Below are 24,165 nucleotides of genomic sequence, written 5' to 3' on the forward strand. Positions count from 1 at the left end.
AAGAATTGTTTGGGTTTTGATTTTCAAACAAGGTGTCCCGGCGTCGTCGTTTTTGTTCGGGAGTCGAGGTGTGCGGGACAAACTTTCCACACACTTTCCCCTTCTTCAAAATATTCGGAGAATGTCTTGAGCACTTGATTTTGAGATGTTGTTCCATTGCGATTTGTAACACATCAACGTTGACACACTACGTCCTCACGTCCACTACTTAACACTACGTGCTCACAACTGAATGGTCGACTGCGCCTCTGTTGTTTACAGTTGTTACTTTAATCTGTTCCGCAGTTATTGCGGTGACCGCACAATAACCCTGGGTTCGATGTGGTGGGTGGGGGGGTGGGGGGCAGTGGGATGGGTGGACTGCTGTGGCCTGTTGCGGGGTTGTGAACCACTGAGGGTTACGGCAGGATGGAGCCTCTCCACCGTTTCTATGTCCCCGGTTTTATGCAATACAATACAATATTTTGGTTATAGAATACAGATCATAAGAATATATTACCGTCGCAAGAAAAAGTCATGAATAATGAGAGCAGGCGAGATGCCACATAGACCTATCACAGAAATAAAAAAACAACAAATAGACGGACCTGAATTATGTTATAACAAAGAAATTCAAGAGTGAAAACTTTCAAAACGGAACGCGAAAGTCATAACATGGGATACTTGTGTAGAAGAAATAGGAGGTACGTACGTCTGGGGGTCCCTTTCTTACACCTCGCTGTTGCAAAAAGACGTTACACCACGACACACACACAAATCTGAATACAGTGAACAGAGACATCAATGCTCGGACAGGCAATTTATAATTTTGTGAGGAGGAAAAATGGTGGGGCACGAGAGAGATTCGAACACATATCTCCCCCGTCGCAGTCCAACACCGTGACTGCATAACCACTACGCCGTGGCTCTTTAAATTCAATCGATGCTGCCCATCTTCAGCTTGGACCGTTAATTGTTTCTATTTTGCTTCTCTTTTCACTATTCCGTACGCCTTCTTCCTGTTTTCATGCTTGATATGTTCCAATTTTTGAAGAGCTATAAACTGGACGATCGTACCACTAAATCTGAGGAGAGTGCGATGGGGAGTTTCCCTTGTTAGTAGTGCTGCATGCTTGACGGCAGCAGTCAGTGCGGACCACAGCGGTGCTGCCGCTGCTGGAGTACTGCTTATTCTTCAAGTTTTACTGTCCCTGTTAAAACATGCTGATAAAACGAACAACGGACTACACCAGTGGTTCCCAACCCCCCCTCCCCCCCCTCTTCCCCACATTGTCACCAACTTTAGCACCTAAGCTTCTCTTGGAACCCTTCTCATCTAAATTTACGTGATTACTCTGCTATTCGCAATAAGGTGCCTGGTAGAGGGTTCAATGCACCACCTTCAAGCTGTCTTTCTACCGTTACACTTTCGGACGACACGCGGGAAAAACGAGCACTTAAATTTTTCTGTGGGAGCCCTGATTTCTCTTATTTTATCGTGATGATAATTTGTCGCTATGTAGGTGGGTGCCAACAGATTGTTTTCGCAATCGGAGGGGAAAGTAGGTGATTGAAATTTCATGAGAAGATCCCGTCGCAACGAAAAACGCCTTTGTTTTAATGATTGCCACTCCAATTCACGTATCATATCTGTGACACTATGTCCCCTATTTCGCAATAGTACAAAACGAGTTGCCCTTCTTTGTACTTTTTCGATGTCATCAGTCAGTCCCACCTGATGCTGATCCCACACCGCACAGCAGTACTCCAAAATAGGGCGGACAAGCGTTGTGTAATTAGTCTCTTTAGTAGACCTGTTGCACCTTGTAAGTGTTCTGCCAATGAATCGCAGTCTTTGGTTTGCTATACCCACAACATTATCTATCTGATCGTTCCAATTTAGGTTATTTGTAATTGTAATCCCTAAGTATTTAGTTGAATTTACAGCCTTCAGATTTGTGTGACTTATCGCGTAATCGAAATTTAGCTGATTTCTTTTAGTACTCATGTGAATAACTTCACACTTTTCCTTATTCAGGGTCAACTGCCACTTTTCGCACCATACAGATATCTTATCTAAATCATTTTGCCAGTCGCTTTGATCTTCTGATGACTTTACAAGACGGTAAATGACAGCATCATCTGCAAACAATCTGAGACGGCTACTCAGATTGTCTCCTATGTCGTTAATATAGATCAGGAACAATAGAGGGCCTATAACACTTCCTTGGCGAACGCCGGATATTACTTCTGTTTTACTCGATGACTTTCCGTCTATTACTACGAACGGTGACTTTTCTGACAGGAAACAACGAATCCAGTCGCACAACTGAGGCGACACTCCGTAGGCACGCAGTTTGATTAGAAGACGCTTGTGAGTAACGGTGTCGAAAGCCTTCTGGAAATCTAAAAATATGGAATCAATTTGACATCCCCTGTCGATAGCACTTATTACTTCATGAGTATAAAGAGCCAGTTGTGTTTCACAAGAAGGATATTTTCTGAATCCGTGCTGACTACATTTCAATAAATCGTTTTCTTCGAGGTACTTCATAGTGTTCGAAAAAAGTATATGTTCTAAAACCCTACTGCAAATCGACGTTAGTGATATAGGCCTGTAATTCAGCGGATTACTCCTACTTCCCTTTTTGAGTATTGGTGTGACTTGAGCAATTTTCCCGTCTTTAGGCACTTTTACTTTTAAAATGATGAAAGACAGACAGACAGAGAGAGAGAGAATGACGAAGGAATTCGTGGTGCATTGCAAGTGCAACCCACAACTCCTTCTCAGAAAAGAAAGCTAACTATCCACAGTGAGAGTACACACTTGTTACAAAACATCCTTCCCCTGCATTACTCCACTCCACTGCGGCACTTGATTGATCTCCACACTGCAACCCCATTTAAAATAGAACAAGTTCAGACGTGTGCGCTATACTTACTGCCCGTGAATCACTTTATTGCTGCACTCCTTACTTCTGAAATGGCGGAAATTGGACGGCTACAGCTTGTTAATGCTTTGTTCCTAACCACTCCAATAAAAATAATACGAGTAATAATAAAAAACTGTGTACAGCACTGCAGTAGCCCTTATGTAGTTACTGTTGTGTCGTGCTGTCAATTAATTCATTTATTTGTTTCGAGGAGAATACTGGAGCAATTTCTGGACTACTGCAGGTACTATCTACAACTTGGAGACGACATTTTTTGAGATATTTGGTATTTGTTACGCATATGTCTCACTTTTATCATCATTGATGTACGGGACAAAGCACAACCTCTTTGTATGTAATGGGTGGACTTTTAAGGAAAGTGTAACCTCCACCACATTAATTCTACAAATTGAAAAAAAGTAATTATTGATAACTCATGCAGCGTGATTTTTTTCCACCGTGTACAAACTCTAGTGGCTGATCGATGAGAGAATACGGAATAAAAATATCTAATGAACTTAAGTCCGGAAATGCATGGGTTCCATGCTAGAGAACATTTATTGAATTATAGTATTTTGTTACAGAGCCTGCGGTCTAATACGCGTTGTACCATGCAACCACAGTTACAGTATGCATGGTTTCCTCCTACAGGAAGGTACTGCTCCTCATACTTCATGTCCTAGCGACCTATCCTGCCACAGTAATTGGTAATGTTGTGTCCGATTCAGTTCTCTTACTGAAATACCTTTTAGCGGATGTGATACAGCGTTGTACACAATGGTTCCGTATTCGAATCGAGAGCTTGCCGAAGTGGAGTTTACTTACGGAAAGGCAAAATGGTAACGGGCGGCGAGCAGCAAGGTTGTACCAGGAGACCTATCCCCGCCGACAACTGTCACAGCATTCAGTGTTTGCAACAGTGTTTCGCAGTTTGTGTGAGACAGGGTCATTCCAGGAAGCAGGAAATCATGAAGGACGTACCCGAAATGTTCGGGCACCAGACTTGGGGGAAAATGTGATTAACACTATGGAAGGCGACCGCCGTGTCAATATCACGCAGTTGGCCGGCCAGCTCAGAGTAAGCCGGACGACCGTGTGGAACATTCCCCATGACAACTGTTACTACCCTTATCACTTACAGCGTGTGCAGGGCTTACCAGTGACAGGCTTTCCACACCAGGAGCAGTTTTATCACTGGTTTCTTCACCAGGCAACCACTATTCCGGGATTTGCGTCATCCATCCTATTCACAGATGAGGTCACCTTTACTCGGAGTGGTACCTTCAGCTTTCACGACCGTCATCTGCGGGATAGTATGCAGAACGTTTATGATATGGTGACAGAGAATCATCAGCATCGGTGCAGCCAGAATGTGTGGGCCGGGATAATTGGAGACCGTATTTTGGGACCAGTCTTCTTTCCACGTCGCATAACAGGCCTTAACTATCGGCGTTTCTAGCGGGTGACTATGCCTCCCCTACTGGAAGAAGTGCCACTGATGATTCGAAGCGTTATGTGGCTGCTACATGTTGGTGCTCCAGCCCACTTCGCCGTTAACGTCCGGACGCATCTCAATCGTGTCTTCCCTGGTCGATGGGTCGCGCGAGGGGTCAAGTTGCACGGCCTGCTCGTTCACCGGATCTCAACCCGCGCGATTTCTGGTTATACGGCCATCTCAAATGTATCGTGTATATAGAGCCCATTCCAGATGTGGAGACACTGGAGAAGCGTATTCATGCTGCCTTTGACACCGTTCGAATGTAGTCTGGCCGATGTGAACGTGTGAGACAGAAGTTGCCACAGCGCGTACACGCATGCGTTGAGGCACATGGAAACAATTTTCAACACATACTGTAACTGTGGCTGCATGGTACAGCGCTTATTAGACCACCGCAGTCTCTGTCAGAATGTATGATTGAATAAATGGCCTCTAGCATGAAAACCATGCATTTCCGGACGTAAGATCATTAGACCTTATTTGTTCCGTATCCTCTAGTCGATCAATCCCTACAGTACGTACACGGTCGAAAAAAATCCCCCTGTATAAACAACATAAGAGTCTTTCAAAACTGTCACAATAGTAATGATCTTTTGAAAATACTCGTAATTTAGTTTCGTGACTCAAACAGAATCGAATCGTTTAGTTACAAAAGAAATTCGATATACTGCACTGTTTCATAGTTTATTAGCACTGAAGTTAGCCAATCAGGACGTAGGGCGCGCAAATTCAAGCGGCCTGCCAGATGCAAGTAGTGTCAGTTATTCTCACAACATGGATGATAGTGCACGAGACAGCTCAGACTTTGGCTCAGCTTCGATCCGTACTACAGCCCCATGTCCAGTTTTTGTATCGCTATCTTATTCGGTTTTAGGAAACCAAACGTCGTCGTCTTGGCGGGCCACTTGAATCTGCACGCAAAGCGGCCTGATTGGCTAACTTCAGCTTATTGAATGTTTTCTTAACAATTATTTCTGCTGCGCGGGATTAGCCGAGCGGTCAGGGGCGCTGCAAATGGTTCAAATGGCTCTGAGCACTATGGGACTCAACTGCTGTGGTCATAAGTCCCCTAGAACTTAGAACTACTTAAACCTAACTAACCTAAGGACATCACACACATCCATGCCCGAGGCAGGATTCGAACCTGCGACGTAGCGGTCGTGCGGTTCCAGACTGTAGCGCCTTTAACCGCTCGGCCGCTCCGGCCGGCTGGGGCGCTGCAGTCATGGACTGTGCAGCTGGTCCCGGCGGAGGTTCGAGTCCTCCCTCGGGCGCGCGTGTGTGTGTGTGTGTGTGTGTGTGTGTGTGTGTGTGTGTGTGTGTGTGTGTGTGTGTGTTTGTCCTTAAGATAATTTAGGTTAAGCAGTGTGTAAGCTTAGGGACTGATGACCTTAGCAGTTAAGTCCCATAAGATTTCACACACATTTGAACATTTGAATTATTTCTCAGCAACACTCTTAGAAGGTTTTCAGACAGTTTCTGACCACTCTGTATATAGACAGATTCGGAGTAGTTCGTACTGTACAGCTAGCAGGCTGGTGGTCTGCTGCCGCCGCCATCAAACCAGCGGGAGGGAGATTAGTGTTGTCGGATTCCTCCGGCGTTCTCACTTCCGCTGCGCGAAGCACTGTCATTGCCAGTTCCGAAATACGAAACTTTTCCATGGGAGGGAATTTCGCATATTTGAAGAAGTAGCATGTCTGTGGCCCTAATAATAACTGAGAACTGATTTTTCGTATGTTTTGATACTACATACATGTGTACCATAAGTAAATTTCAGATTTTTACTTTTTTTGTCACGAAATGGAAACTTTAAAGTAGGTTTCTACGGTCAGTATGAGCGGACCGCTATGGGAGGTTCTGCAGCGAGTAGTAGTCGCGATCATGTCGCAGTTTTGTAGATTAGACGTCACACGTAAAGTAATATAAATCAAACTATACGAGGAAAGTGCTGTCCATGCAACAATCTTTGTGGGAATTTGGGAGGGGGTTTCCAGTTGCGACATTTGCCTTACAAACAAGGGAAACCTGACGGAGACCTTGGTCGGAATCGACGTCACCACGAAAGTCTAGTGTATGTGCGTGAGTATACACAGGCTCACATGTGCAGTGCACTTACGAGGATGCTCTGATAGATCTGGTAAAAAAGCAAGAAAAAATGTTTGTTTCTTAGACAGTTCACCTTACTTCTCGACACAGTCTCCTTTCACGAATATACACTTGGACCAATTCTCGTCCCATCGGATAAACAGGTTCTGTCAAACTGCGCAAAATACTCGTTGGCTGCAACCATCACTTCCTCATTTGATGATACCTTCTTCCCAGCAAGCCAAAGTTTCATGTTAGGGAATAGGCAGAAGTCACATGGGGCTAAGTTTGGTGAATACGGTGGATGAAGCACCAGTTCAAATCCCAATTAACGCATTGTCGCCATTATTATCGCTTATGTGTGGAATGGTGCAGTATCCTACTGAAAGAACACTTTTTTTGGGTGCCGATCTTGGACTTCTTCCAGCCAACTCAAGTTTCAAACAATCCAACAATGAAACGTAATAGGGTACTGTTATGTCTCTGTCTTTCTCCAAGTAATTTATGATGATTACTCCTTGGAAATCTCAAAAAACAGTGACCATCACTTTACAAGGAGACGAAATAGCCTTTGCCTTCTCTGGTGTCTTTCCAGCAGCATTTGTCCACTGTTCTGACTGCCGTTTCCAGTCTGGTGTGTAATGATGGGATTAGGTTTCATCATCAGTCACAAATCGTCCAAAAAGTCTTGCGGATCGCGATAAAACGTCGCCACATATCGTATAGAAATATTGTTTCGGATGGGCTTGTGGTCGACTGAGTAATCGCAGCACTCACTTCTCCCACAGTTTCTTCATAGCCAGTTCTCCCTGTATTAGGCAATCGCTCAAGTTTGAGATGACTACAGTCTCTGCAATCTCACGAATTTTCATTTGACGGACTTGCATTATCACATCGTGGATTTTGTCGATATGACCTAGGCAGTCACCTCAATTGGACGGCCTGAGCGCTCTTCTTCTTCTTCTTCTTCTTCTGTGCTTATCTGGACCACATTTAAACTCATTAACACAAACGTAAATTGTCTTCAATGTTGGTGCAGAGTCCGCGTGAACTTCATCCAATTTTGTTTTGATTTGCGTTGCAGTCCAACCTTTCAAGTGAAAATACTTAAAAACAGCATGAAGCTCTGCTTCAGACTGACCAATTCAGACGGCTGTCAACGATAAACTGTCCGCTGTACATTGTTGAAATGCTTGGACTAATGAAGCTTAACAAACACGCAAGCGCAGCACAAATGTTAAACTCTTCAACAGAAATTTACCGAAATTATCAGACTACACTCTATGTCGCAAGTGAACAACATGCAACGGCACAGTGCGAGCGCAGTATTTTACTTGGCTGTGCTGCAGAACGAGAGAGAGAGAGAGAGAGAGAGAGAGAGAGAGGAGACGCGCGGCACGTTCTGCAACCCGAGAAGAGCCGGCATATCGCGGCGCGGCGCAGCAGTCGGCAGCGCGAGGCGCAGCGCCAGGCTACCAGCCAGCCGGCCGGCCGCAATGACCTCACGCGTCAAAGCGCCACGCCGCCACAGACACCACACGCTGCTCTGCCGCTCCTGTCTCACTACTTCTGGCCTACGCCCAATTTAAATTGCACGGCGGAAGTTTATTACGCCAAGCGCCCGACCTACACAAACGTCGACTCCGAAGCTGTACAATGGTTCAAAAGCATCCAAACTACAACGGTCAAAAATAAATGTTGCATACTGCCGAAACTTTAATATTGAACGTTCTCACCCAGAAACACGTTGTGATGTCAATACATTGGTTTATCTGTAGTGTCAATACAGCGGAAACAATCCGTTTTATACCGTGAGGGTGGAGTACTTGCACAGTCTGTGGCAACAGTGTCATCTGTAAACATTGCAGTACTGGTGCTGTGTGTCATTACGGGAGTTGTGTTGCTTCAGTATGGTTCGGAAAACAATAACGTGCAGGGAATGAGACTGGTGAATACAGCAGGGAATGTCGCTGTGAGTCAAAGTGATGTGTGTAGAATCTGAAATAAGCTTCTGGCGACAGGGTCAATGGAGATCCTCACAGAAATGACAGCGGAAGAAAATCTTCAGGACCGGTACCTCCGTATAACAGCAAGCAGAAACCATACAGTCTACGGCGGCAGCTCCGAACAGCTACAGGAGTGCAGGTGTCGACACAGACGATACGAAATAGGTTCCATGAGCAGGGATTAAGTGCCAGAAGACGTCTCGACGCTAAATCGGGTGTGGAGTCGGGCTCGTGTCGCATGAGTACGACACTACTACACTCCTGGAAATTGAAATAAGAACACCGTGAATTCGTTGTCCCAGGAAGGGGAAACTTTATTGACACATTCCTGGGGTCAGATACATCACATGATCACACTGACAGAACCACAGGCACATAGACACAGGCAACAGAGCATGCACAATGTCGGCACTAGTACAGTGTATATCCACCTTTCGCAGCAATGCAGGCTGCTATTCTCCCATGGAGACGATCGTAGAGATGCTAGATGTAGCCCTGTGGAACGGCTTGCCATGCCATTTCCACCTGGCGCCTCAGTTGGACCAGCGTTCGTGCTGGACGTGCAGACCGCGTGAGACGACGCTTCATCCAGTCCCAAACATGCTCAATGGGGGACAGATCCGGAGAGCTTGCTGGCCAGGGTAGTTGACTTACACCTTCTAGAGCACGTTGGGTGGCACGGGATACATGCGGACGTGCATTGTCCTGTTGGAACAGCAAGTTCCCTTGCCGGTCTAGGAATGGTAGAACGATGGGTTCGATGACGGTTTGGATGTACCGTGCACTATTCAGTGTCCCCTCGACGATCACCAGTGGTGTACGGCCAGTGTAGGAGATCGCTCCCCACACCATGATGCTGGGTGTTGGCCCTGTGTGCCTCGGTCGTATGCAGTCCTGATTGTGGCGCTCACCTGCACGGCGCCAAACACGCATACGACCATCATTGGCACCAGTCAGAAGCGACTCTCTTCGCTGAAGACGACACGTCTCCATTCGTCCCTCTATTCACGCCTGTCGCAACACCACTGGAGGCGGGCTGCACGATGTTGGGGCGTGAGCGGAAGACGGCCTAACGGTGTGCGAGACCATAGCCCAGCTTCATGGAGACGGTTGCGAATGGTCCTCGCCGATACCCCAGGAGCTACAGTGTCCCTAATTTGCTGGGAAGTGGCGGTGCGGTCCCCTACGGCACTGCGTAGGATCCTACGGTCTTGGCGTGCATCCGTGCGTCGCTGCGGTCGGGTCCCTGGTCGACGGGCACGTGCACCTTCCGCCGACCACTGGCCACAACATCGATGTACTGTGGAGACCTCACGGCCAACGTGTTGAGCAATTCGGCGGTACGTCCACCCGGCCTCCCGCATGCCCACTATACGCCCTCGCTCAAAGTCCGTCAACTGCACATACGGTTCACGTCCACGCTGTCGCGGCATGCTACCAGTGTTAAAGACTGCGATGGAGCTCCGTATGCCACGGCAAACTGGCTGACACTGACGGCGGCGGTGCAAAAATGCTGCGCAGCTAGCGCCATTCGACGGCCAACACCGCGGTTCCTGGTGTGTCCACTGTGCCGTGCGTGTGATCATTGCTTGTACAGCCCTCTCGCAGTGTCCGGAGCAAGTATGGTGGGTCTGACACACCGGTGTCAATGTGTTCTTTTTTCCATTTCCAGGAGTGTATTTGTGGACGGAGCAGCAGTGAGAGAGAACGTTCTTTTCTGACGAGCCTCACATCAGTCTCCACCCTGACAATACTGATATTCGTGTGTGGAGGCAACGAGGACAACGTTTACATTCCTAAATTATCTTACGCCGCCACCCTCATCAAAGCGGTTCAGTCATGTTTTGAGGTAGAATCACGTAGGTCGCAGGGCACCCCTTGTGTCAATATATGGGAGGATGACTGGTGTGAAGTATAGAAACGATACCCTTGCACGCACTATTGCTCCATTCGGTGAACATATCGGGGCGAGATACATGCTGAGGAATGACAACGCACGCCTCCATCGTCACAGTCTAGTGAACACCTTGTCAGCGGAGCACAGAATCAGTCGGATAAAATGGCCTAGTCCTGTCCCACCGAAGACCTTACAGGGCATCATACAGGTCGCTGGGGACGAAATAGACAATTTGATGAGAAGTGTGTCCAACCGTATACCAGACTGTCTCCACGTACGAAGAGGACCAGATAGTATAGAAACAATGTTTTACGCAAGATGACAGTGGGAAGAAACTGTAACGTTTGCAGTTGAATATTTTACAAGGTTTTGTTTTTGCTTATGTTTAGCAAGTTTCTTTATTTTTGTTTCCTATGACTGTACCTGACAGAACCAAATCAGTTTTTGTTTCGCATTACGTCCACTACCGACAACAAACCAATATACAACATTTATACATCAATATACAACATTTATACATCACTGTATTTAAATGTACATTTTTAATCCGCAAGCCAACGTACGCTCTGCGCTGGAGAATACATAAACTGCTCAGAAAATCCTTTTGCACCACCTGCATACTTGCGAAAATATTTCGGCTTACAAATGAAACATACACCCAGGAGTTCACCGATTTTGCTCATCTTTCATAAGATTACATTATGTAGTTAGATGTAAAAAATGCTACTATATTTCGTTGCGCTTTTGATGCGTGCTGGCCTTAAAGAAAAGTGAAACAACTTGCTCTCAAGGAAGAAAAGATGCTCAGTTGGGCATCTGGACTAACGCTGCAAGATCATGTCACAATTGAAGTTATATTGAGTAGCACCAATAGTACACAAAATGAAAGGAAGACGCCTACGATGATATCGGCATATTCTTACAGCAGACGTAACAGTGACAAAGGCTGCGGCGCCGTTGATCTAGATTCTGTTACCCACTTCTTTGCACACCAGACTTCTGATGGGAGGGGGAGAGGGAAAGGGAGGGTTAGTATGGGTGTCTTACTGTTGTTTGTTACGGCCGCCTAGAAGTGTGTGTGTGTGTGTGTGTGTGTGTGTGTGTGTGTGTGTGTGAGAGAGAGAGAGAGAGAGAGAGAGAGAGAGAGAGAGAGAGGGGGGGATAGGGGAGTAAAATGTACTTTGTCGAATGTTTTGGCAATGGATATCAAGATGCCATGTATTCTAAGTAACTAAAACCTTAGTGATCTTCACGTCTCGTCCACATTTCATTGACTTATACCTCCCACGAACTATGGACCTTGCCGTTGGCGAAGAGGCTTCCGTGCCTCAGTGATGCAGATAGCCATATCGTGTCCCAGTCAGCATTGTCAAAAGCTTTCTCTAAGTCTACAAATGCTATAAACATAGGTTTGCCTTTCCTTCACCTACCTTCTAAGAAAAGTCGTGGGGTTAGTATTGCCTTGTTTGTACCTACAAAGGGGTATCTGTTGAGAGGCCAGACAAATATGTGGTTCCTGAAGAAGAGCAGCAGCAGCAGCAGCCTTTTCAGTAGTTGCAGGGGCAACAGTGGACGATTGACTGATCTGGCCTTGTAACATCAACCGAAACGACCTTCCTGTGCTGCTACTGCGAACGGCTGAAAGCAAGGGGAAACTACCGCCGCTTCTCTAAATATTCTCAATAGTATTCCTGGCAAAGGCCATCGCCTTCCCTCCAGGCATTCCCCTTTCAGTTTCCGAAGCATCTCCATAAAACTTAGGCGTTGTTCGAACCTGTCTGAAACAAATATGAATTTCTCCAATGTCTTCGTTTAATCCGACAGGGAATAAGGCGTACTAGCGTCCCATATGCGGTTTCCTTCACAGATGAAACACGCCTTCCTAAAATTCTCCCACTAAACCGAAGTCGACGATTCGCCTTCACTACCTCAATCCTCCCATGCTCGTTCCATTTCATATCGCTTTGCAACGTTACGCCCAGGCATTTAAAAGACTTGACTGTGTGGAGCTGGACACTATTAAAGCTGTATCCGAAAATAATCTGCATGAAATTATATTTTTCTACATTTAAAGCCAGCTTCCATACATCACAACTAGTGGAAATTTTGTTTAAGTCATCTTGTTATGATCCTACAGTTACTCAAGTTTAGACACATCCAAGGCTCACGTCTTTTATTATTTTTTTCAAGATGTCAATTGTGGTTTTATGTGACAATAAATATAAGGTGTATGTTTCAAGCTTTTAACCCGTTTCGTGCGTTTTTTTTCTGACTCGCCAGATTATCCGTATGACTTACGATCCCACCGAGTGCGGCCAAACGTGGGTTCACTGTACTTGTCAAGATGTACTGAATAAGTCCAACCGGTAGCAGTGTCAGAGACAAGAAAATGATCGCGATGGCCACAGTTTAAATGGCGCAGCCTGCCAAAAACTGGCCCGCCCCGTCACGCGGGGCAGCGAGCGGTCAGTTGGGATGCGGCCGGCATCGCGCCACTCCCACGCGGGTGCGCCCACCCAAGCACATTACGGATTCACTGGCCGGTTCCCAGGGCCCGTTATACACTCCGCGCTGCATATCCGCAGGTGCCAGCAGGCATGCGCCACATCAACAACCCACAGCACAGTCCGGAAATACCACCACACCACAGTATGCAGCTGCAGTCCTAAAAGCTGAACTAAAATTTTAGAAATACGGTGTCTGAACAATTAACGTCCAAATAAGAGTGATCCCACTCGATGATATAACTAACTACTGAACTCATTCCGTAGCTCATTGAGAAATGACAACCCTTTAAGTAAGAAAGGCTACATAACAGAGACGACACTGACTCTTCATGAACCCATACATATTACAAAAATGTGTGTGTGTGTGTGTTTTCCACATCTCCTGTTAAACCACTGGACCGATTTCCACCAACACACGATCGCTGTGGGGGTAACAACCAACTACCTGTCATGGTTCAGGGGATACGGCGTCATAAATAGTGCGATGCATGAAAAACTGCCGCACAATGAACGATGTTTACTTTTATCACTTCTCTGCTACTTAACTCTATTCACAATTCATTTCGCAAACAGTATCCATATATGCCGATAAATACACCTACAAAATTATATCATACAACCAAACAAAAAAATATGTGACGTCATAAACACTGCTATGCCTCAAAAATGGTGCATCGTACATGAAGTTTTAATACATTCATTCTTTAGTACTACAACACTTCTAAAGTCGAGTCAACTGAAGGAAATCCCTAACATCCGCCAGCGCTTTTGACAGCTTTAAACTGCGAAACGCAAACGGCTGTAGCCGAAAACGATAGCCGTCCATAGACCTATGAAGAAGCGTTACCATACAGACGTTTACAAAATCGTGTTGCAGACACGCAAAGCAGCTGTAGTTATAAATATGTACATTATGCATAGTTCATTGTACAATTGTTTCGTAATTTCAAAGGGGTTTTCGAAGGATTTTTTCTCGAATACATGGAAATGAAATTTTTTTCGATATTGTTCTACTAATACAGTTCATTTCTTGTTTCCGTTTCTAACAGAAAGTTGACAAAATGAATATCCGGGAAACGGCGGGTTGGTCAGGCAATAATACATATAATATGGCTCTTCTAAATCACTGCAAGAAAGAATTTTACGCAGTAGGAACATTTTAACATCAAGGAGCACTCCCACATTTATAAAATAAGTACCGGTATGTAACTGTAGCGACTCACACACAAAAAAAGATACCAAACCTACTGATGTATCGTAAATCGACACGGAGGCCATAGAATTTTCATCTTAATCACCCAGCAAATCTCGATGAACAACGTGTCAAACTTCATTGATGATTTCGTAACATAAAGAGTCCCACACTCAAGGAAATGAGTATTGGGGAGCAGACGCAGGAATACTGCATCGCCGTCCTGTGCGATGTCCTAGTGTAGACCGTTTCCTATTACCTTCCTCCGACCTGGTGTGAAGTGTCACGTGTCTATGCGTAGTGTGGATGACTGTGGTAAGTGTTTGTACAGTGTAGTCCCAGGTTTGTACTGTTATTAATGAAGCGAAAGGAGAGGATAAACGCGGTGCCGTCACATGGCCTACTCCTCTCGAATGACACCGAAGGGGCCGAAGAACCTATGTCCAGATACGACGTACGGATCACCATCAACCGCGTCACATGCCGTCAATCATGAGACTTGCGGAGAGGTTAGGAATTTAATGCGTGACATTGGTGCAAAGACTTGCTTGCCGACCAAGCACTGGAAGCGAAAATTTTTCACGACCGTGATTCAAACCGGATAATCACTAACTCGCGCGTCACCGCAGAAGCGTGCATTAGTGAGAGCAGTAGCGGAGGCGGGTTGGGAGATTTCATATTCGCCCTATAAACGGTTCGCTTACCATTACATTCAAGGATAGATTATGGGAAGAAGGACTGTTTGTTTGTGTTTGTCAAAGCTGTTTTATTGTCTTGAAAAACTGTTCCCGGGATTTTCCGAAGTTATTTGACGGCTTCCCGCGAGTGACTGTCCCGCGAAATACACGCGATTGTAACCATTGACTCCTCCTCTGTACGAAGTGCCAATATGTATTCCACACACTTGAGCAGCACTCCAATACAGGTCGCACAAACGTTTTGTGAATATTTTCTTTCGTAGGAAAACTACTGTTTGCTCGTATACTGCCGTTTGCTTTATCCAGAACTATCGCTCCACCTTACATGCCCACGCATTCTTACCACTACATACAGGGACAAGTCTACTTCTTCGCCGGCCGGAGTGGCCGTGCGGTTCTAGGCGCTACAGTCTCGAACCGAGCGACCGCTACGGTCGCAGGTTCGAATCCTGCCTCGGGCATGGATGTGTGTGATGTCGTTAGGTTAGTTAGGTTTAATTAGTTCTAAGTTCTAGGCGACTGATGACCTCAGAAGTTAAGTCGCATAGTGCTCAGAGCCATTTGAACCAATCTACTTCTTCAGTGCTAAATCTTTTTTTTATTTATTATGCAGCAAACGATATCGATCTACAGTGGAACAGCTTCACACTATACTCAAATATTATAAGCTTTCAACACATAATTTCGTGGCAGCGACTCTGTGCTAGTCGTCTCCGCTATTTTGTAGGCAAGGGGCAGTTTTCGGTTGCAAGGGAAACTGAGATTTCGTCCGGCCTTAAGATGATGGAATCATCCTAAATGAGTGGTGGTCGCCGCTATTTTGTAGGCAAGGGAAAGTTTTCGATTGCAAGGGAAACTGAGATTTCGTCCGGCCTTAAGATGATGGAATCATCCTAAATGAGTGATGGTCGGTGGCGACCTGGCTGATCTCACTGCGAGTAATTTTCCTGTGACGGACGGAGTTTTCCGACACCCGCTGCAGAGAAACTTCTGAAACTTCGGGCGGGAAGGAGCCCCTTATGATAAGTGCTACAAGCGGGAGCAGGAAACGGCCAATAAAAATGTCTACATTCTGCTCCTGAATATGATTGACTCGAAGGCCCAAATTTGAAAGCCCTAGTGCTTCGTGAAGCGTTCTGGAAGCTTCAGAAATCGAAGATCTGGCCGCCTGCCCTTCGCGACAGCCGTGTAGGTAGTGTCGTTTGCCCTCTGTTCTCGAGCATGTTTCTGAAATGAACAGTAGATGATCCTTCGTGATCAGTCGAGTTATTTCTTGCAGGAGAGAACATTGACAGAATCCGAAAGTGCGGTCCCATGTGCGGGCGTGGTTTTCAGGTTGAGTCATTCCTGTTTTCTAGGCGAGTGTTGTCGTTTAGCGAGAGTGAAGACAGATTATCGGCAGAGATCTCAGTGAGGTTGCGGATCCAAGTAGCTAGCTGCACGGTGGCGTTAAGTTAACGAGACAAGCTTGGCAAGGTTTGCCCTGAAGCCTGTAAATTATATTCCTTTCCGTTGTCAGTCGTGTTTTTATATGACTCTGTCCTTATTGACTTACAACTGCTTTCATGTTTTGTTGTTGTGATTATCGGCGGGAATTGTTAGTAGCCACTTGGAGGCGGTGCATGGCGTGTTACTGGTGTACGTATGTCAGTCCGATAGTCGGATCTCGAAATATTTGTGAGAGCAGTTACATATCTACAGCATAACTTTGGAGTAGTGACAAGTTCAACCCTGTCTCGTGAGACAAAGCGAGCTTGATTTTACGTATATACTAGTAACAGAATTAATCGGATTCCTCCAATAAACGTTTCCTATTAAATCCGTGGAGCAGTAAGTCGCATAATTTGCGACACACAACACCAGACAGTGCGTGGATTCTGCCGTGGCCTCAAATATTCTGCCCGAGGCCTCAAGAGCCATTACGCGGAAGGTCGCAGAATCTCTGCGGCACGAGCGAAAGGAGCGTCTCAAACCGAGCATCATACAAAACCATTCCTTACAATATGATATACAAAACGAGCCAAAAGTCCCACGAAATTATAATTAACTTACACCACATTCGCCATGTTATCAGACCGTTTCACGAATGTATTCTGCCTGTGGTGACTCCACTGAAAACTGCAACGCGGGGTGCTCAGTGGGAGTGTTGTGCTGTGCTGCGCCACAACAACCACAGACTACCTGCGGCTCGGAACACATCTTATTTTCTCCATGCGCTACTCTGGGAGACTTTTGATCATAAGTCAAAATAGGTTCGCGCACATTTCTTACAGTTTTTACATTACACAATGACGAAAAGGTGAGGTGCCTATCGTGTATTGGTTGTGACTCGTAAGTGGTAGATCCTTGTCCAATTTCCAGTGGTAAACATGATGAGATGTTATGTCTGTCAGTCAGGCTGCGGCCCTAGTAACGCTCGCCTAGTGTATGTTATGAGCCGGCGCCGCAGCGGGTACTGACCTTCGTTGACGGACTGGACGTAGACGGGCTTGTCGCCGGAGATCTTCATGCCGTAGCTGTTGTTGTCGTCCTTGGTGACGATGATGGTGACGGTGTGCGGCGGGCAGTCGCCCCCACCGCCCCCTCCGCTGCCGGGTCGGCCGAGCTGCGCGCGCCGGAGCGAGGGGCCGTTGCTCAGCCCCGGCGACACGCCCCCTGCCCTGCAACACCACCACGCCACGTCACTCTCTTTCATCAGCATATACATGTTCTCCCGAGCACTTGTACGACGCATCACAGAAGAATGGAACGAGTCCGTTTAGGGCCTCCTGTGTGTAAAAACACATGAATATACGTGACAGAACACATTATTTACTACAATAACTAAATTATTTACATTAATCATTTCTATGTAATAGAAGAGTTGGAAAGAAAATTTTTTTAAATTTTTTTATCAGTTGCAATATCGAAGCAACGAAGAGAAACACCACGCCCGGGTTCCCGGGTTCGATTCCCGGCGGGGTCAGGGATTTTCTCTGCCTCGTGATGACTGGGTGTTGTGTGATGTCCTTAGGTTGGTTAGGTTTAGGTAGTTCTAAATTCTAGGGGACTGATGACCTCAGAAGTTAAGTCCCATAGTGCTCAGAGCCATTTGAACCATTTTTAAAGAGAAACAGAGATCAATGGAATGTCGATTTTAATTCCCCTTAATCCCAGTATTTGATCCCAAAAGTGCACACATCGATTACCGATTTCGGCCTATGATAACCACGTTCAGAATTTGTGAAGACAAACTGACAATCAGATCTGAAGATGTTATGACACACTGAAATTGGTAATCTAAGGATGAATCTATGCCATGAAGCATTGGGATTAAAGGGAATTAAAATAAGCTCTTTAGCTTGATTTCAAACTTAGCTTCCTATATGTCAACGTCCTGGGCTACAATTCCTTGTAGTATTGTAATTATCGACAACTTTATGTCTTTTGCATCGTAAGGTTGTATTGTATTGTATGGAACTGGGGACCTAGAAACGACGGAGAGGCTTCGTACCCGCCGTAGCCCTCCGTGGTTCACAACCTCACAACAGGCTACAGCAGTCCACTCACCCCACCACCGCGCCACACCGAATCCAGGGTTACTGTGCGGTTCGGCCCCCAGTGAATCCCTCCACACCCCCGGGAACGACTCACACCAGACGAGTGTAACGCCAACTTTTGCGTGGTAGAGTAATGATGGTGTACGCGTACGTGGAAAAAGTGCGCAGCAATCGCTGACGTAGTGTAACTGAGGCAGAATAAGGGGAACCAGGCCGCACTCGCCGAGGCAGATCGAAAATCGCGCTAAAAACCGTCCACAGGCTGGTTGGCACACCGGACCTTCGACATTAATCCGCCGGGCGAATTCGTACTGGGAACCGGCACGCCTTCCCGCCCGGAAAGCACTGCTTTAGATCGTAAGGTTAGTTACAGCGAATGTAATAAAAAAAATACATGACCTTGTTGGCTTTATTAAAAAGAAAAAGAGAGAGGGGGGGGGGAGGGAGAGGGAGAGAGCAAGTGCTTATAGGACTCGTGCACTGAGCGTTCCGTACGAATATTATAAATTATATAAAAAATTCATATATTCCAGGTATCGAGAGTCTTGACGATTTTTGCCAGTGGCACATATGAAGTACTGGATTCAGGGATTCCAAGACTTCCGAGAATGTATTAATTTTTAGTTCGACGTCGGATAACAAACGACAAAAGAAATATTTTTTTGTGCGACATAATTACAAATTAAGAATTTTTCTATTCTTTTCCTTTACTTACACTGTGAAACATTGATTCTTGTCAAATTTCATGATTCTATATGTCAACGGGAAATATCCCGTCGGTTTTGATAAGTGAGTTTTCTAGTATCAAAATATGTGACATAAATGGCTGTATCTTCTGAATGCACAGACTTAGACGCTTCCATTTTTTACACCGCCAAGAGACTGTAGACGTTAATATGTTCTACAAATTTCAATTTAATACGCCTACCCCTTTCTGGGAAATAGGGTTTTTAACAATTGGACGGACAGACAGAGAGACGGACAACAAAGTGAATCTGTAAGGGTTCCGTTTTTCCTGGTTGAGGAACGGAACCCTAAAAAGAAGCTATGAGGAAGTGATACCAAGAACGCTTGGCACCTTATGAAGATGTTATCGCGACGCGTGCAAACGCTCGTAATGGCATGTCCTCCCCACGCTTTCAATATTCGCCGAAGTTGCAGCGTAACTGTATAGCAAGTAACTGCGTCCTTACGTGCGTTCCTAAGTCTGACGTGGCGTAAACATTCGTGGCAGCCCTCTCAAAAATTTACGGGCTCTCCAAATGGATGAAAATGAACAACAATTAATTTACAACGGCATGTACAGTAATCGAGAGAAAGCTTCCTAATAACACAGAGTAGGAGAACTGAGTGCCATCTTAAGGTCTTCCTTGTTTTATACAACCGACAATATATAGTGGAACACTCTGGAGAGGATCTAAACAGTTCCTACCGTCGCCATGATGAATGGCAACCCGGAGGGCGTCTATGACGTATTACAGTCAACGCACGCCGCAGAACACAGAACAGGTATTCAGTGTCGTCCAATTTAATTATAACCTGCAAAATAAAAAAAAATCTAAAAGAGGCGACTCGATAACGGGTAAGTGCGGAACTTATGGGCAACTTAGCAACTGTGAGGACTTACGTTACCTAATTAGCAAGTTTTTATGTTGCAAAAATTTCATCGCAATTCGTGCGCTTCTCTTTAAGGCACCGTCTCCTTACAGAGTATTTAGAGTGGTTTACGGTCCGCAAATGGTCTTGTTTGTCACACATTATACTTCAGTAGACTTTTTCTTTTCGCACGTCGTTCTCAGTTCCGCCAGAGAGGTACTGTTTCCCTCGTCCGCGCTTCGCTGCTCCACAACAGACGTGGTGTAGACGCGAACCTCAGACAGCTGAATCCTTAAGAAGGCCACTAAACGGCTCTTAGTCGCCGTCTAACGGCACGTCCAGCAGTTGAGGCGCTTCGCTGGCATTTTTCACTTGGAGTGTAGGCTTGCACACACGTAACGCCCGGCGGAATCTCTACAAACCCGAGCAGGAACCCGGGAGGGGAGGGGGAACATGAAACAATCCATCACTCCTAGTTGCCGAAGACGACCATGTAGTAGGTGAGTTCTATTCATCATTGGATCAGTTTTACATCGGTACCGGGCATATTGTAGTGTTACAGATTGAGACAAAAAAAAAAAACACACACGCACATTATATATATGCGTTTACATACTTACCGGTATACTTGAACAAGAATGGGCAGGAAACAGCCGCGGCTGTAAAGTACGAAAGATGTCGGCATTTGCCTGAAATATTTATTGAAACCACAGTAAAACTAAATCAATAGGGATTAGGGCCTTCATCATCGCGAATATGGGGCTATTCTGTTAGCAACAGCGTAACCTTGTTCGTTTAGACTGTGTTGTTCAGTGCTTGTCTGTTTATAATCAAGTACAGAGAAGTTATTTCACAATGCAAAACGTTAGTGCTACAGTGTTAATCATTTCTCAACACTAGTCACCTACATATGCTACACACAGCAACAGCAACAAGCTGGACTAAGAAGGCGGTGTTTGGTTTCCAATTCGTGCTCCGCTAGTTCCCCTTTGCTTGGCTGAATCAGCACGTCTGACGTTTGCGATGTTGATATCAGAAAGAATTTTCGGTTCTTCGCAGTTCCAATTAGATCTTGTTCGACGATTATGGATAAAGCTTGCTAGGGGAAGCAGTGCACAGATCCGCACAAGTCGGCAGTCGATACATACCGACAGTTCGACCGCGACTGCGAGGATACAGGAAACAGCGTGGGTCGGACAGACCGGTTCGTGTGTCGTTCACGCCCATACGTTTCGAATTCTTCAGTTTTCTGCCGAGGAACAAGACAGCTCGAACGGCGAGTCATGAGATGCGTACCGGGGCTTTCATAAAAAACCGGCGAAAAGGAAACTCTGAATGTACGGGTACGGCCTCCCCGTAGAACAGAGATCCAGGAAAAGTAACTTTTCCACTCTTACAGCTCAAGTGTTACTGGTTATTCTGAGTACGGCACCGTTTAATCTCTGACCTGTCCAATGTAACCCCGGTTACAAGGTTTACACGCTCGTAGAGAAAGCGGAAGCATGGAAAGTAAATTTAACTTTTTAAGACCAATAAAAACTGCGAGACCACATCTGATGATATACTCTGAATCGTAATGACTGTTTTACTGAAACTATATTTAGCCCTATCATACTTTAAATTACCATTACGACTTTGTGAACTCCCAATATAAAAGCCCGATAACAAGTAGAAGACTAATTAGAAAGCTAAAGCGATAAATTGCCCTCAGAAAAATTACGTAATATGTCAACAACGCCCATGTTATGAGACATGCCGTTTTAAAAGTACTGTCACACAAGCCTTTTTTAAAATTTCTAATCAAAATTAGATGATTACAAATAATAAGAATAACAATCACGCATTATGACGATAGACAGTGTGTTGTATTACGAACAGTTCGAGATACGGAATGAAGTTCTTTAACGACAGACAGCACAGAAATGGGTATATTTTGAATGTGCTACTATAGTGATAAAATCACAGATTTAAAAAATGAAACGATGTAAAAAAGGATCCCGAGTTCGACTCTGGGTCCGGCACACAGTTTTAATCTGCCAGGAAGCTTCTTATCCGCACACACTCCGCTGCAGAGTGAAAATCTCATTCTTGAAACGATGCAGATTTTTTATGAACTTTCGAAATCCCTTTAAAAGCGAATCAGAGCAGAATGACGGTTACGAACACATTCAGTTACACGTATAACTCGACCGGAAATGTGCTGAATGTGAGGACAAGGATGGCGGAACCGCGCTATTTTACATCCACTGACGTGTCAACGCCATGCAGCGCGGGTCGGGCAGATGGATGACATGGTGTCCACGGTGAGGAAGATTTACTGTTGTCTTTCTGAACATGTTCACTCTGACAATTCACGAGCGAAATATAGCTGTATACTTTTCTCGATCAATCGATAGTCGTTAAAAAGACTACCTTGTTCCGTATTAAAATCAGAGTTCTTTCAATATCCCGGAAGATAACAACATTACAGGCATGATGGCGTGTGACCACGTTGCATGAGGCATCCTAGTTGCAACGGTCTGCCAGATAAGAAGTAGGTGTCGCTGTATTAAGAGCCTGCAAGATGATTGACAATCTAGAAACACTGAAACCTGCTAGTAACTTCTAACCATGGCTTTTAATACGTCATTTGTGAAAGCATTGGCTACGTTTGAACTCACAGTACGTTAGAGAACTTTGCTAACGATTGATTGATATAGTGTGGTATCCTTTTCGCTATCCCGTGTGATAAGCGTGACGAGCTTTCTTCCTGTCAAAGAGAAGAGATTATATGTAAAAAGAGGGTAGTGTTGCAGCTGAGTCAATTCAGAAAATTTCAAACAGAACCAAACATTTTTAACAGCGATTTCAACTCTTTTTCAGCATGACTCTAATCCTGCTCATATTTTCAGTGAAACGCCAACTGAATCGATGTAGCATTTCTTGAATTCCCACGTCAAATAAATATTAGAAAATGGCAACCAGCATCTTTTATGCTTGGATCAATATTAAATTTCTCACATGTCGTCTTTTCTCCAACGTAAGGTTCTCTCTTTATATGAACCATTGGCCACGAAATAAATAATTGCTACACGTAACAAATGCAAGCTGGCGCAGGAAAAATGACTTCGTTTATGAAAAAGTTGGGTTTTATTGTGCTGTTTTTGGATGTACGTTCCAGTCTTATGAACAACTGCTAACGCATTACATTTCGAATACCACGAACAATAACTTTCACAGTAAGGCAGAAAAAAGTCGCTGTTAAGGGTAACCTAGCCCTTCAGCACCTTTAAAATAGATTCTTTATTTCATTAAAGTTACGCAACGTGAACTTCTTACAAAAAATGCATACCTGATGATAAATATCCGCACATCAATTACAGTCTGGTGAATTCACGTGAAATGGAAGAGCAGATGTGAAGAAATCTGTCAGGAAGAAATATCAGATTTCTAACCTTTTTAATTTGGCGGAAACCGCTAGCACAATACAGTCGATTGCTCCACGAGCGCACACCCTCCCACCGTCTCCTTATATACGGTACCGTCTCTCTTGCGCAATTTGCGCTTTCTCTCGCGAGCTCTTGCTTTCTCTTCTCAAGTTTACAGTCTTAAAATTAAAATCACTTTGCCGAACTATTTATGATCCACAACTCGACGAAAAATTTTAATGGTAAGAGAGCATCATTCTGATAACCGAAGTCTCCCCACTACTCCGGTGCCTAGGGCCTACACTGGTTCCTCAGTGTGACGCCACATATTTTTTGAATCTGTCGCTACATTTCTAAAAAGAGACAGTTTTTTTTAAAAAAATTCGTAACACAGCATAATGCACCGATGAATTTATTCAGTTACGAAAGACACGTCTGTTGACATTAAAAAGAAGTCTACCACGCGAAAAGCTTTTTTAGCTTCTTCATATTAGGCCGCTGCTTAATTCGAATCACAAGTATTACTACATGGTAATATAGCTGCCTTTTTTTTTGCTTGTTTTAAATTGTCTTGCACTGGGAAGCAGACAACGGAAACTGATAACAAGCGTGCAGGAAACACTTATCTTCGTTAACTGACTAGTTGACAGCGCTTCGGCACTCGTGGAATGGTAAGCGAACAACAACTGGTGCATTCGAGAGCGGAACCTGAAGTATGTTGTACGTACATTATGTAGCACAGAATCATGTCTTCTTCAGGTACCACTCATTTGGCATCGGAGTAGCGTTGCTGATTCATAAAGCGGACTTCCGCTTCTGGTATTC

General features: G+C 45.1%; 1 protein-coding gene across 1 annotated transcript in view; it reads right to left on the reverse strand.

Annotated features, from left to right (window-relative positions):
• The window catches only part of LOC126456070 (rho guanine nucleotide exchange factor 12), a 1,154,422-nt gene that overhangs the window by 1,009,839 nt on the left and 120,418 nt on the right, over positions 1 to 24,165 (reverse strand). Inside the window, exon 2 of the mRNA XM_050091825.1 lies at positions 17,259 to 17,458. Within this exon, the coding sequence (XP_049947782.1) occupies positions 17,259 to 17,458 (200 nt within the window). The remainder of the gene's footprint in view (positions 1 to 17,258; positions 17,459 to 24,165) is intronic.

The sequence above is a fragment of the Schistocerca serialis genome, chromosome 2 (genome assembly GCF_023864345.2).
Source record: "Schistocerca serialis cubense isolate TAMUIC-IGC-003099 chromosome 2, iqSchSeri2.2, whole genome shotgun sequence".
NCBI lineage: Eukaryota > Metazoa > Arthropoda > Insecta > Orthoptera > Acrididae > Schistocerca > Schistocerca serialis.